General features: G+C 53.6%; 2 protein-coding genes across 25 annotated transcripts in view; both read right to left on the reverse strand.

Moving 5' to 3' along the window:
- Positions 1 to 40: 40 nt before the first annotated feature.
- NDST2 (N-deacetylase and N-sulfotransferase 2) lies at positions 41 to 8,466 on the reverse strand. 8 transcript variants are annotated; one of them, XM_072756259.1, is made up of 16 exons: positions 8,323 to 8,466; positions 7,544 to 7,639; positions 6,084 to 6,122; positions 4,640 to 5,995; positions 4,361 to 4,448; positions 3,894 to 4,048; positions 3,524 to 3,709; positions 3,120 to 3,248; positions 2,806 to 2,988; positions 2,624 to 2,720; positions 1,953 to 2,076; positions 1,640 to 1,814; positions 1,256 to 1,375; positions 1,041 to 1,150; positions 767 to 869; positions 41 to 670 (listed from the first exon to the last, which is right to left on the reverse strand). In XM_072756259.1, exons 4-16 carry the CDS (start codon positions 5,642 to 5,644, stop codon positions 545 to 547), a joined length of 2,601 nt encoding a protein of 866 aa, XP_072612360.1. In that variant the 5' UTR covers positions 5,645 to 5,995; positions 6,084 to 6,122; positions 7,544 to 7,639; positions 8,323 to 8,466; the 3' UTR covers positions 41 to 544. The 8 variants fall into 8 exon arrangements, with proteins under 8 accessions (XP_072612360.1, XP_072612358.1, XP_025860596.1 ...); XM_072756257.1 differs by having other exon boundaries at positions 1,256 to 1,426; XM_026004811.2 differs by having other exon boundaries at positions 1,256 to 1,426; positions 7,403 to 7,639.
- A 597-nt stretch (positions 8,467 to 9,063) lies between these two features.
- The window catches only part of CAMK2G (calcium/calmodulin dependent protein kinase II gamma), a 54,821-nt gene continuing 51,668 nt past the window's right edge, over positions 9,064 to 12,216 (reverse strand). For 16 of the 17 annotated variants that reach the window (XM_072756274.1, XM_072756278.1, XM_072756270.1 and 13 more), the window contains 2 exons: positions 11,530 to 11,774; positions 9,064 to 11,086 (listed from right to left, as the gene is read on the reverse strand). In XM_072756274.1, coding sequence (XP_072612375.1) covers positions 11,542 to 11,774 — 233 coding nt within the window. In that variant the 3' untranslated portion in view covers positions 9,064 to 11,086; positions 11,530 to 11,541. The remainder of the gene's footprint in view (positions 11,087 to 11,529; positions 11,775 to 12,216) is intronic. The other variant, XM_072756280.1, reaches the window with a different exon arrangement.

Here is a 12,216-nt window from a genome sequence, read left to right on the forward strand (position 1 = left end):
TAGTCTAAGTTCCTCCCACTCCAGTGAGGCAGACAAAACAGAAAAATAAGGATGTTTATTTAAGGACATTTCTAGCCCACAGCTAGGGCTCATACTTAGCTCTATGAGCCACTGTCCGGCCTCGTCCCCATTCAATGTGAATGACATTAGGGAGGCCGGGCCACAGGTAGATCCCATTGATCCCACAGTAGGGGGTCCCTCCCATAGTCAGGTATAGATAGATATACTGCTGAGGATGAAGAGGGAAATCACTGGATTAATAAGTTCCTCTACACCCTGCCTGGACCCTTTCATTCCTGCCCACCTTCCAAGACCATGGGTCAAAGGTGCCTAGTACCATGATGTGGGGTATCAAGGGAAGCCCCTTTATAAGACCCCAGAGCTGTGGGAAAGGACTGCCCTTCCCTTCTCAGCCATCCCAGGCCTGGGGGCCACTGAGGTAGAAGGGGCAGGGGCTGGGCCACTCTATCCCCCTTGTGGGCCCTGCTCTGGGCTTGCCCTTTAGGGAAGCAGGGGGCTTTTGCTGGTACAGGAGGCCCGGACATCAGCCCAGACTGGAATGCTGCAGTTCTTCCCGAAGCCATGAGGGCACTGGCTGTCCAAGCCGGCTTAGCAGCTTCGACAGATCCAAATTGTGGTTCCGGAAAAAATCCGTAAGAAAAAGGCGGGACTAACAGGAGAAAAATGGAGGCAGAAATGGTAAGGAGTGGGACAAGGATGAGATCTTAGAGGTAGAGAGGGATACCTCGTCCCAGGCTTTACTCACCTCAGTGTCCATATCTGGATACCTTCGGCCTTTGCTCTTCCCGAGACAGCGAGTCTTACCACCTTCAAGTCCCTGGCACCAGAATCCCTTATCTTCATCAAACCTGCTTGACAAGAAGAGGCCACTGGTTGGTAGGGAGGAAGGAAATTCAAACCCCAGAAATGTACACTACCTCTCCCAGCTCACAGGGACACACATCTCTTCCAAACAGACATGGTCAACCTGCTTCCCCATTTCCCCCAGATTCCTCCTCCCCTGGGTCATACTCTCCCACCTGAGGGTCCGTGTGTAGTTCAGAAAGGGTGTGATACCCAGGAACTTCTGGATGCTCTCCATTGAGGCAGCTGGGTTGGTACGCAGCTCTTGCCCATCCACAATCAGCAACTAAAGGGACAGGGATGTGGTTTCTTCTGTATTCCTTAGAAGCCTCTAGACTGAAGGAAGAGGAAGGGAAGGGGGACCCCAACAGGGTCTATTGGGGGACTGTACCTGTCCGGAGGGATAGTAAGTCAGCCAGCGCTGCAGATGGGTGGAATAGTAGCCAGGGACAAGACAGCGGTTCTGCAGGGAGCGAAGTGCCAGAGGGGCCTGAGAGGAGGCGGATATCACCTGGTAGAAGGTATAATTCAGAGCAACTGGGTCTCCATGTGCTCGCTGGTGCTGAAGGACAAGGAATAGGAAGGGAAGGGATGGGTGATTTGAGAGAATTACTCTGCCCTACTCTTGGTCTGGATAAACCTTGGTGTGGATAAACAGCATAAGAACCCCTCCCCAGGGCGACTGGCTTAGTTTCCCTACCCTCTTCCTTCTGTCGCTCTGGCAGTCACCACTTCCCTCACTTAAGCCCTAATGTATCCTTAGTTTCAGGCTCACCTGATACCAGGAATAGGCCCTGTCAGCAGGGTTGGTGAGCACAGTGATGATCTTGGCTCGTGGCAGGAGGGCAGCCCCCCGACGTGGTACAACCTCTGAGTCAAAGTAGGTGGCACTTTTTTCAAACAGAAAGTCAGTGCTGGCATTGGAAGGGACAGGGAAGAAGTCCATGTACCTAGGAAGTAGTACAGATGAGAGGCAGAGAATTTGCAAAGTGAAGGGGCCAAACATCTGTGCTAGTGGAAGTTGGAACGGGGTATTTTGAGGGAAGGGAGTGTTCCTCTGAGAAACATTCCAAGGGTCCCAGTCTCACCAATCAATGCCCTTGTGGTAATTAGGGCCGTTGAAGAACTGAATCTCCTCAAAGGTGCTGGGGCTAGGGAAGCTGCTAGTCACAGCTGGGTGCAGGCTCAGGAAGAAGTGAATAGCTGTGGTCCCTAAGCAGGAGAGAAAGTTCAGGCTATTGTGGGAAAGAAACCAGATCAACAACACGGACTTTAAGGAGATGAGAAAATAACTACTCTGGGTAGTAATATCCCCTTTGGACAAACTAGAATGAGAGATGCAAAGACTGAGAGAAGCCCAGGGAAGTGTTAGAATAGTTTTCAGCCTTGACTGGATCAGAATCACTTGTGGATTTTTCTAAATATTTTATTCATTCATCTCTCTCACACACACACACACAGGCAGAGACATAAGCAGAGGGAGAAGCAGGCTCCCCATGAAACTTGATCTCAGGACCCTGGGACCATGACCCGAGCAAAAGGCAGATACTCAACCACTGAGCCACCCAGGTGCCCTCACTTGTGGATCTTTAAAACAAAACAAAACAAAACACAGATGGTTCTGATGCACCACCAGAATTAAGAAACACTGTCTAAAGAGACTGGATTAAGGAGGAGTGGGTATGTGAAGGGAATTCTTTGGCCAAAGAATCCTTTGGGTGTAAGGCAGGTAAAGAGAAGTTAGCTAGGGATGATTCACCTGTCTTCTGGGGGCCCACAATCAGGAACTTGGGGAGCCGATCACAGGTTTTCTCCTTGGACCAGATATCTTTGTGCCTCTTGTCATCACAAGGATTCTGAAGATGAAGCAAAGAATCAGATGTCTAATCTTTTCCTCCCCACCGTCATCACATCTCTGGTCACCCTGAGCTCCACCCATACCTGCCAAAGGGGGCTTCGCTCTTGAGGGAACAGTTCAAAGTACTTTCGTGCGAGAGGGACAGGAGGAAGGGTCTGTAGGCGCAGCCGTGTCCAGCACTGGAGGAAGCGCACCAGGCTCTCAAAGGTATACAGGCCCAGCCGATCATTTCCATAATTGGACAGATGGGTCATAAAAATGCTGATCTGTAAGGGGGTGCCTGCATGTCAGAATTGGAGAGCCTACCCCACCTCAGAATCAGGCTTGGTAAGCAAAGGTCCCAGCTTCCATACACTTCGGCCCTCCAGTCTTCTAGCCCTTCCTCTCAGCACCTTACCGGATTAAGCAGCACTGTCAGAAAGAGCTCTCCACCTCGGATGCTCCTGTCTAGTTCACGAGAACCTCCAGGATATTCGTTATAGAAGATTGTGTGAGTGAAGAGGCCACACGTCTGCCGTGGCAGTACCTAGAAGAAGGGGGGGGGGGGGGGGAAGAGATGAGATTTGAAAGGTGGAATGAAAAGCAGATAAGGAACAAAAGTCCTACAGCATTATGATTCCTTGGGTTTGTAGAGGACTGAGTTATACCAGTAAAACTCCTAGTATGTGCACTATGATGTTTTACCCCTCTACCCCATATTATGTAAACTTGGACTAGAAGTTGATAGGATGGAAGTCAATGCAGGGTGGTGGTTGTCTAAACATAGGAGTTTGATTCAAGTTTGTGTTGGGGGTCCCTCACCATAATGCCATTGTGAATGAAGCCACGGCGGTAGCGGGCAGGGCGGAGATGGGGGTACTCCTCAGTGCTGGTCACCTGGATGCCCCACACAGATTTCCAGGCCTCATAGAGCTGCGTGTGGATGGGGTATACACCCGAGTGGTGGGGGGCCACAGCATACCCCAGATCCGTGGGAATCCCATGCTCCTGGGAATGGCATAGACTCTCACCAGGACCTGGTGAGGTTTAGGGAGTAGAGGGTAAAGAGGGTGGGGATGCCTCCACGGAAAGAAAAATGGACAGGGTAGGGAAAGGGTACCCATTAGGGGAAGGTTGAAAAGGAAGCATTATCTTTGGGCAAAAGTATGGGGACGAGATCCAAGTGTCTCACCAGAGCAAACTGTTTGTTGAGCCTCATCTGGTCAGCTAGCACGGAGCGATTGTGGAACAGGTGTGGCTGCATGTGGCTCCACATGTGGGGGAACCACCAGAACTCTCTGCGGTGCTTCAGCAGCATGTCGTCCCCTGCATCCTCCTCCTCTGTCCCTATGATCACACACTGACCACTGACCACAGCCAGTTGGGCCCTGTGCCCTCCTCTGTTCCGTAACAATACTGACCACCTTCCATTCTTTGGACAAGATTGTTGACCTCTGCCTACCTAAGCCTATCTGTCCCCCCGCTAACCTGTCTTCCAGCCAACCATGCTAACCTAAATTCACATCCGCCGCCCGCTCTGCACAACATTTTGATCCCAAACCCTGCCCCTTTTCTCCAACTTGTCTACCCAGGAAGATGAACAGTGAAGGGACAGATTACACTAAGACTGATATGCTGAGAGGGCAGAAGAATACTCACCAGTATGATAAAACTTGCCCGAGAAGCCCAGGTTGAAGGTGAAGTTGGGGACTAAGGTCCTGAGTTTGTTCTGGGTGGTCAACAGAGCCTGGAAAAGGTGGCAGGAACATGAGAAATCATGAGAGCACACTAAACAGAAGAAAAATGAGAAGCAGTGTACTTCCTGACTGAAAAGGGCAGAGATTATACCGATGACAAGCTCAGAGTCAGGGTAGGTAGTCTGATAGGATAGAGCTTGAAACAGCTTCTAAGGAAATAAATTGCAGGAAAAAGACTGACCTCAACATCAGCCACCTTCATGCGGGTACCTTCCTTGCCCACAAAGATGTCATCGATGTCTACTAAGATGTAGCGGTCAAGGTCTAGGCAGAGGCGCTTGCCAGTGAGGTACGCAACAGCATCAACAAAAACAAGCTTGTGGAGCCAGAAGGAAAGGCCATGGCCAAAGAGCACCCGTTGGATGCCATCATGAAGCCCCAGGTCCTGTATGACAGTGGGAAGCCGGGTCCGGCGAGGCACTGGTACTGGCACAGGGGGCTCAGCTGGCCGAAGGCTGGCAAGAAGCACTGGTTCATATGTGCTATGATTGGATTGGAAGATGGTCCAGTCATCACCAGGCAGTGGCCCAGGTTCTAGGCGGCTGGGGCGTGTGAGATGCAGTAGGGGGGCAGAAGGATTCACTTGGTAGTCCCGGAGCCCCAAATTTGAGTGTAGAAAAAGGGGAAAGCCCTTGAGCTGGGCACTCAGTAGGCTATGTTCATGGGCTCGGAAAAAGCCAATGATGCCCACACCATACTCCACACAGTACCGGTCTAGCAGTTCCCGACTCCACGCATCCAAGTTGACATACTTGAGCAGGTTTTCATAAATGACCAAGACATAGCGGCCACGGGTATGATCAGTCAGTGTGGGCATGTCCCCTCGGCCAGGTGCTAGCTCGGTGCTATAACGAAAACGACTAGACTCCAAGATGGCCACAATCTCCTGTCCCAGCTGGGAGTATGCACTCTCCACAAATACAAGGACCACAGGTTCAGTTCGGGCTGTCTCTGGTGGCCTGGGGGGCCGTGGCGGGACTGGAGGACGCACAGGGCCAGGGCCAGCTGCCCCACCACTGCTGCAGTCTCCCAAGGGCAGGGGCAAGGGTTCCTTGGCCTTGGGGCTGGTGGACACATAGTAAGCCAGGAAGCCCATGGAGCCCAGACTGAAAGCAATCAGCAGCAGTATGAGGCGGTGCAGTTCCAGCTGCCGAGCTGGGCGTACCACCTTCCACAGCTTGAGCATGGCGGGGGAAGGGGAGGCGGGGAAGGGGAGGCAGGGATGGGGACTACCTCAGGGGATGGGAGGTAGGAGTTCTATAGGCTGGGGCTCTCTCAGGAGGGTAGAAAGATAGGAAAATAAGGGAAAAGGATTTCCTCAGGGTCAGTCCCCTGAAAAGCAGGAGTCAAGTACCCTCACTTTAGGGTAGGGGAGTCAGAAGGGGCAATAAGGGGCAACTGGACAGAGTCCATTGGTCTCAGGTCACCATGGCCCCCTGCTCCATGGCTTCAGGATGCAAATCTAGCGAGGTTCCACTCTCCGTCCTGCTGAGCTCCTCACATCAAAGGTTAACAAAGTTCATCATCTCTGCTCTCACTATTTATAAGACAGAGAAATCAATGGGTTACTTCTCCACCTGAAAGTGTATCTTTAATCCATTCCCCTCTTCACGCATCTCTCTTACCTCCTGCTCACAGGATGATTTCTTTTCCAAAAAAAGCTCCTGCAGAAGAACAACACAATCCGAGTCTCATACTTTCATTTCATAGCTTGTTCCCTTTCTGAAAACACTGTCTAAATTCCCCTTCCTGAGCTAATTTCTGAGCTAGAGCAGTATATTCAAGGTTTGGAAGGGAATAAATCTCAACAAGAGATCAAACAGTCCAGGAGGCTGAAAATGAACCTGCTCTGAAAAAAGTTCCCAGCCCAAGACTGAGCAGTTGGTCAGCCAGCAGGAGCTCTGTTGGCCTGGGAGGGAGGGACGGAAAGCCCCACAAGTCCCGTGCTCCAACGAAATATCAGATAAGAGGAAACTCATGAGTCTGTTAATCTTCCTCATCAATCAAACCCAACATCACAAGCTAAAAGCACTAACGAACTTGCAGTCAGGAGGACGCTAGGGTGGGGGGAGTTGAAGAGGCAAGAGAAATGCTGCTAAGTAATCAGTCAATTCACTTCCAAATCCAGAACCTGGGAACTCTCTTTTCCATTGCTTGTGAAAAATTACTCAGCCCCTGCCCTTCACCTCACCTGCACCAGTGTCAGAGAGGTGACAAAAATGTAGCCCCAGGGCAGGCCACATCACTGGGGCCTGAGATAACCCGGAGAGCTGACTCCAGAGTCTCTCTCTCTATCACTTTAGCTTTCCTTCCTAACTTAGCCTAGGTGATACTATATCCTCATCACTGAACAGCTCAGGAAGGTCCTGAGCTAAACTGTGGAGACACGAGGGATTGAAGCCTGTTTCAAAAACAGCAAACTGAGTGGGGCTGGATGAGAGCAACAGGAGCTTAAGTCATATCCAACCAATAAGAGAGAGGTAAGGACAGTGTGATCAGAAAACAGTTTCAGGGAGGCCTAATTTTGGAGACTGTTTTCTTAAATAGATAGACTGCTTCTAGAAGCTTTACTGCTCCTCTCTCCAGCTCAGCCATTCCTCATAAGGCCAATGACTGACAATCCTACTCTACTACCCCCCTCCCAGACACACACATCTCAGGGGTGATTAGGCAGAGACAGGGTTCCTTGGAATTGGGAGATAATTTAAGAACAGCTGGGCTTTGGCCTGGGTCAAATTAATGGACGTGAGAGGAAAAAAAAAAAAAAGCTCAGGGAGGATCAAAATGGTGATGGGAAGGGGTAAATCCCAAGAGTTAAAGGAAACTGAAGGGAAAACGGAGTAGTGAGAAGTCATCACGGGGGCGGGGGGGGGGGGTAGTGGACACTCAGGGTGTCTCACCCATTAATGATAAGAAAAACAGCAAATAGTTACTGAGAGCTTACTCTTCCTCAGACATTCTTCTAAGAGCTTTCCAAATATTTAACGCTCACACCAGCCCTGGGAGGTAGGTAAGGAGTAGATACTATTATTATCCCCGTTTTACACAGGAGTAATCTGAAGTCCAGAGAAGCTTAGTAACTTGCCCAGGATTACACAGCCCAGTGAGTGGAGGGCTTCAGAGTCAGGCCCGTCAAGCTCCACAGCCGGTGCTCGTAAACCGCTGCATGTCGGCTTCACACCTAGAAGCAGCAGCGATACTCAGGGAAGGGGCGCCCCGGGAGCTACTGGGGTAGAGCGCGGGGTGGGATGGCAAACCCCGAAGCAGGGACACCGGGCAGGGGTGCTGCGCGTGTGGGCAGCGCCGGGAGGTCTTGGGGGCAGAAACCGCGGGGGTCACCGGGCCTGGGCTGGGCGACAGCACCCGGGCTTAGGGACCGGGAAGGCGGGGCTGGGGGCCCCGCGCGGGGAGACGAGCGCAGCGGCCGCTGGCGGAGGAGGGGGCGCCGAGCAGCGACGACGGGATGCGGGGCTGGCGCACCGGGGGGGGGGGGACGGACGGGGGGGTCCCTGCGGAGGAGGTACATGCGGTCACAGGTGGACGCCAAGGGAGCGCCAGCCGGGAGCCCCGGCAAGGGACGCGCTGAGGAGAGCCGGGGGTGACATCGACGCAGGCGTCGGGCTGGGAGAGCCCAGAGGGAAGGCGGAGCCCCGCACCGAGGGCACTGAGGCAACCGGGAGGGCGGCGGGTGGAAGGGCCGCGGGAGAGGGCAGCGCGGGGCCGCGCCGAGGGCCGCCCGGGACAAGCTCGCGGGTGGTGATGGTGGCAACACTGAGGGGAAGTGTGAGGGGAAGAACTGCGGGCGACCGCGGGGGGGGGGGGCCACAGTCTGAGTGGGGGTGGTTACCCTCAAGGGCGGCTCACCCGGCGGACTAGGCGGCGTCCCCGCTGGCCCCGGGCTCCGCCGCGTCCCGGGGCTGCCCGGCTTCCCAGCTCTCGGGGCCTCTGGCCGCGTCGCCGCGGCTCCGCCATCTCCGAGCGAACGCTCTGCCGCAGCCGGGCCCAACCACCGCGGCCACCCGGGGGGGGAGGCGGCGCGCTGCCGCTCGCGGCGCCCGCTCGGGTCCCCGCGGAGTCCGCGCCTCGCAGCCGCGCTGCTGAGCTGCCGGGCAGCCGAGCCGCCCTCCGCAGCGCCCTGGGCAGCCTCGGCCTCCCGGACGGCGGGCCGCGCGCTCCGCCCGCAGAGGCGCTCCCCCACCTCCCCGCCCGGTGGCACAGTCCGGCGAGCGTCGGGCGCCGGGGCTCCCGGGGCGGGGGCGGGGCCAGGCTACGGGCTCGTCCACTCCGCCTGGCGCAGGGGGAGCCGAGCGGGCCCACGGAGGGCGAGGGGGCGGGGCGGCCCCTGACGCGGGCGGGGCCGGGGGCGGGGCGAGACCCCGGCCCACCGCCGCGGGCCCGCAGCGTAGCTCCCCAGCCTGACTCGCCTTGGCCGCCGCAGCCAGCCGGGCGGGCTGCTTGGAGGCTGAGGAGTTTGTGAGGAACTTTTATTCTAAAACGGGCCCCAAGGGAGTGGGAGAAGCTACATGTCTCCGTCTGGGGCCCTGTAACCCAGGCTGCTAAATCTTAAGCCCTTGGCCATCAGCCTCCAACAGCAGTAACACAATGGACTGTTTAAAGGTTATTTTATTAAATATCTTCAGTTCAAGGTTTCATTGTAACAAAGCTATGAAGGGTCTACCAACATTCAGAACAAACACTAACTATTTTTAAATTATTTCTATGTCATCATGCAAAAATTCTGCATCAAATGCCTTCCATTTCCTGTTTTAAAAGGTGATTTTTTTTTTAATAGTCTATTGTCTATAGATGCTGACATTAGCCCCAGAAGAGGAGTAAGAATGCTAAGAAGTGGGGCTGGAGCAGCCATATGAAGCTATGGGTCTTAATGAACTCTAAGACCATTTTTCTTCAAGCCAGCAAAACCAAACCCTGTGGTGAAGGCGTCTGCGTGCTGGTACTGCAGGCTGCAGGGCAAGAAAGGGCGAGGGCCCAGGGGCTGAGGCATGCATGAGGTGCTCAGAGGAGCCTGGCTAAACCCAAGCACCAGCACCTGTGAGTCTGCTCTCTTCTCAGCTGGCTCCAAGGTAAACCTGTAGCTTTGCCTCTTCTCCCAGCTCCTGTGCCCCCTGAAGGTAGTCCAGGAAGCTAGGGCTTACCCACCTTTCCCCCAATAGTGCAGATATTTGTGCATATAAGTCTGCACAGTTGTTCTGGAGAAACCAAGGCCATGACCAATTGCTCCTCCATTATCTTCTCTGCTGTCTGCTTAGAGAATTGATCTTTCCCTCCAGGAATGGAACTCCTTGAGCACAGAGAGGGACAATGAATGTAGGAGCCTTGGCTCTGGACACCTCTTTTGGGTACATGCAGGTGAGGGGGGGTGATGCCCATGCAGATTGTCCAGCAGTAAGTCATATACTTCAGGTGGTCAGTAGAGAGGCCTCTTTAAAGAGAACACCTCTTCTTGCCAGAGCAGTCGGGTCAATCTCAAAGACAGGAAAAGAGATGGACGTGCAGCAAGGGAAGAGTAAGAAGGGAGGCAGTCCTGAGGGCAGCCTGAATGCATAGAAACAACCATCAACTCAATCCCGCTGCCTCACTCCTCCCATCCCACAGGGGCACTTGGCAGAGGGCCCAGGCCCAGATGAGGGTCAGCACGGGGACCACCACCATGAAAAGGCAAGACAAGGATGGTCCAAATTAGCACAGAAACAGAACTGCCAAAGGCAGCAAGGGGAGCCCTGACCAGGGCGTGGCTCTCTCCTTGCTAAGTTATAAGAAAACAAACACAAAGCAAAGCAGCAACCCCTCCCTCTTCCCAGCTGCAGGTATTAGGGCTCAGTATCAGGGCCCACGTGCATTGTGCATCCTATAGAAATGGATGAGTGAGTACATGTCAGACTAACACGAGGTTTCTCATCAGCTTTGTAGCGGACACACTTCTGCAGCACCAATTCTCTTCCCTTCTACACTAAATGGAACAGTATAGCAACGTCCAGGCCCTCAGTCCCTCAGTTCCGAGGCCACTGCTTCTCAGCTGCCTCCACAGCAGGCTGGGAGCTCTGCATTCTCTCCCAAGTAGGTCTGACGGCCACGATGTTCTCATCAGCCTCATTCTAGGCGCTATGCAAGTTCAGAAGAAGTCCATTCCTAGACCTGGGGCAGGCAGGCCACCTCAGGGGCTGCAATCACATCACAGCCCCCAGAGCTCTGTCAGAGTTCTCGTCTGGCCCCCCAAGTCCATGGAGGCCAGAGGCCGAGCTCACCTCTTCAAGGCTGGTGGGTGAGCCGGCTGCTCATGCCAGGACGGGTGTCACACAAACTCCTGCCTTCTTGCCAGCCCAAGGGCTATCGGTGGTTTTAAAACGCATCATGGTATGGATTCCATTTTTTTTTTTAACAATCTTTTTTTTCTTTTTTTTTCTTAAATGTAAAAAACACCTCGGTACAGCAGAGACAGACACGAAGGGCGGGCGGGAGGGCTGCATGCAGGGGCGTGCATTGGCTGCTGCCGCTTTGTAATTTAATTGTTTTAAACCTCAAACGAACAGGACTGCCGCTGTCACTCAGGCCCTCCAGAGCCACTGGCTGCGAAGGTTTGACCTCCGGCTGGGATCTCCTAATGCCCCTGTCAAAGAGGACAGATGTGGTAACAGAACAAAGGACAATAAGCACACAGATGAGTTCCAGGGACTTAAACACACTATACACATGGCCAAGTCTGCCTGAGAAGGTGGAGGATGGGGGAGAAGCTAGCATTTAAATATAACATCACTTCACATTTGCTGAGAGCAAATGCTTCACTTAGGAGTATCTTATTTAATCCTCACAACTCACAGAAATAGGAACCACTTTCTCTCTCTTTTTGACAGCTAAGGAAACTGAGGCTTGGGGTAGGGAAGTAACCTGTTCAAAGTCACCCAACTTAACTTGGAGTCCTGGGGCCAGACACAAGTCTGTCTGCCCGCCTTTGCCACGCCTCTGAGATGGTCGAGATCTCCTCCCCCAGTGTGACTTTCCTACCTCTGATCCCACCTGTCCCCTACCTCACACCCCCCCTACCAGGTGCACCTGTGGCTGAGCTCACTGCAGCGGTGCAGCAGGGGCTCCTGAGCAGTGATAGTGGACATTGAGCCACTTGCCATCCCGGCGGTGCCAGACCCGGGTCTCCTCCGATTGGCTGGTGCGAGGCCGACCCTGCCCATCGATGTACTGGGTGAGGCGGATGTAGGCGATGCAAGCTGCGTCCTCCCCAATCACGTGGACGTGCGGGTTCAGGATGGTGGTGTGGATGGGCTTGCTGTTCTTGGACAGAACTGCAGGGGGCAAGGCAAAATGTAGGAGGTAGGAGGGCGTCAGGCCCAGGCACGGATTTTCCTCCCAGCCTGCACTTCCAGGTCTCCCCCTCGTTCCAGCAACCATTCTGGCAGTCTCTAAGTCCCGCAGACACCAGAGGCCAGGAAATCTCAGGACAATAAGTCTCAGTTACCCAAAAGGAAGAAAGAGGTGGAGAACGAGGATAATAGCAACTGCTACTTTAATCAGACATTGTGCTGGGGTTTTACATACATAAGCTCTATTTCTTGGTCAATATCTTTATTATAAGATAATGAAACAGGTTCAAGGAGGTTAAGTAATTTGCTCAAATCACACAACATTTGAACTCAGATCATCTGACTCTTTAACAAAGCCTAAGATCTTTCCACTCTTCCGGGCTGATGTTTAGATTTCCTAAGGGTTGGCTTGTCCCTAATTGGC

This window comes from Vulpes vulpes, chromosome 4 (assembly GCF_048418805.1).
Source record: "Vulpes vulpes isolate BD-2025 chromosome 4, VulVul3, whole genome shotgun sequence".
Classification (NCBI taxonomy): domain Eukaryota; kingdom Metazoa; phylum Chordata; class Mammalia; order Carnivora; family Canidae; genus Vulpes; species Vulpes vulpes.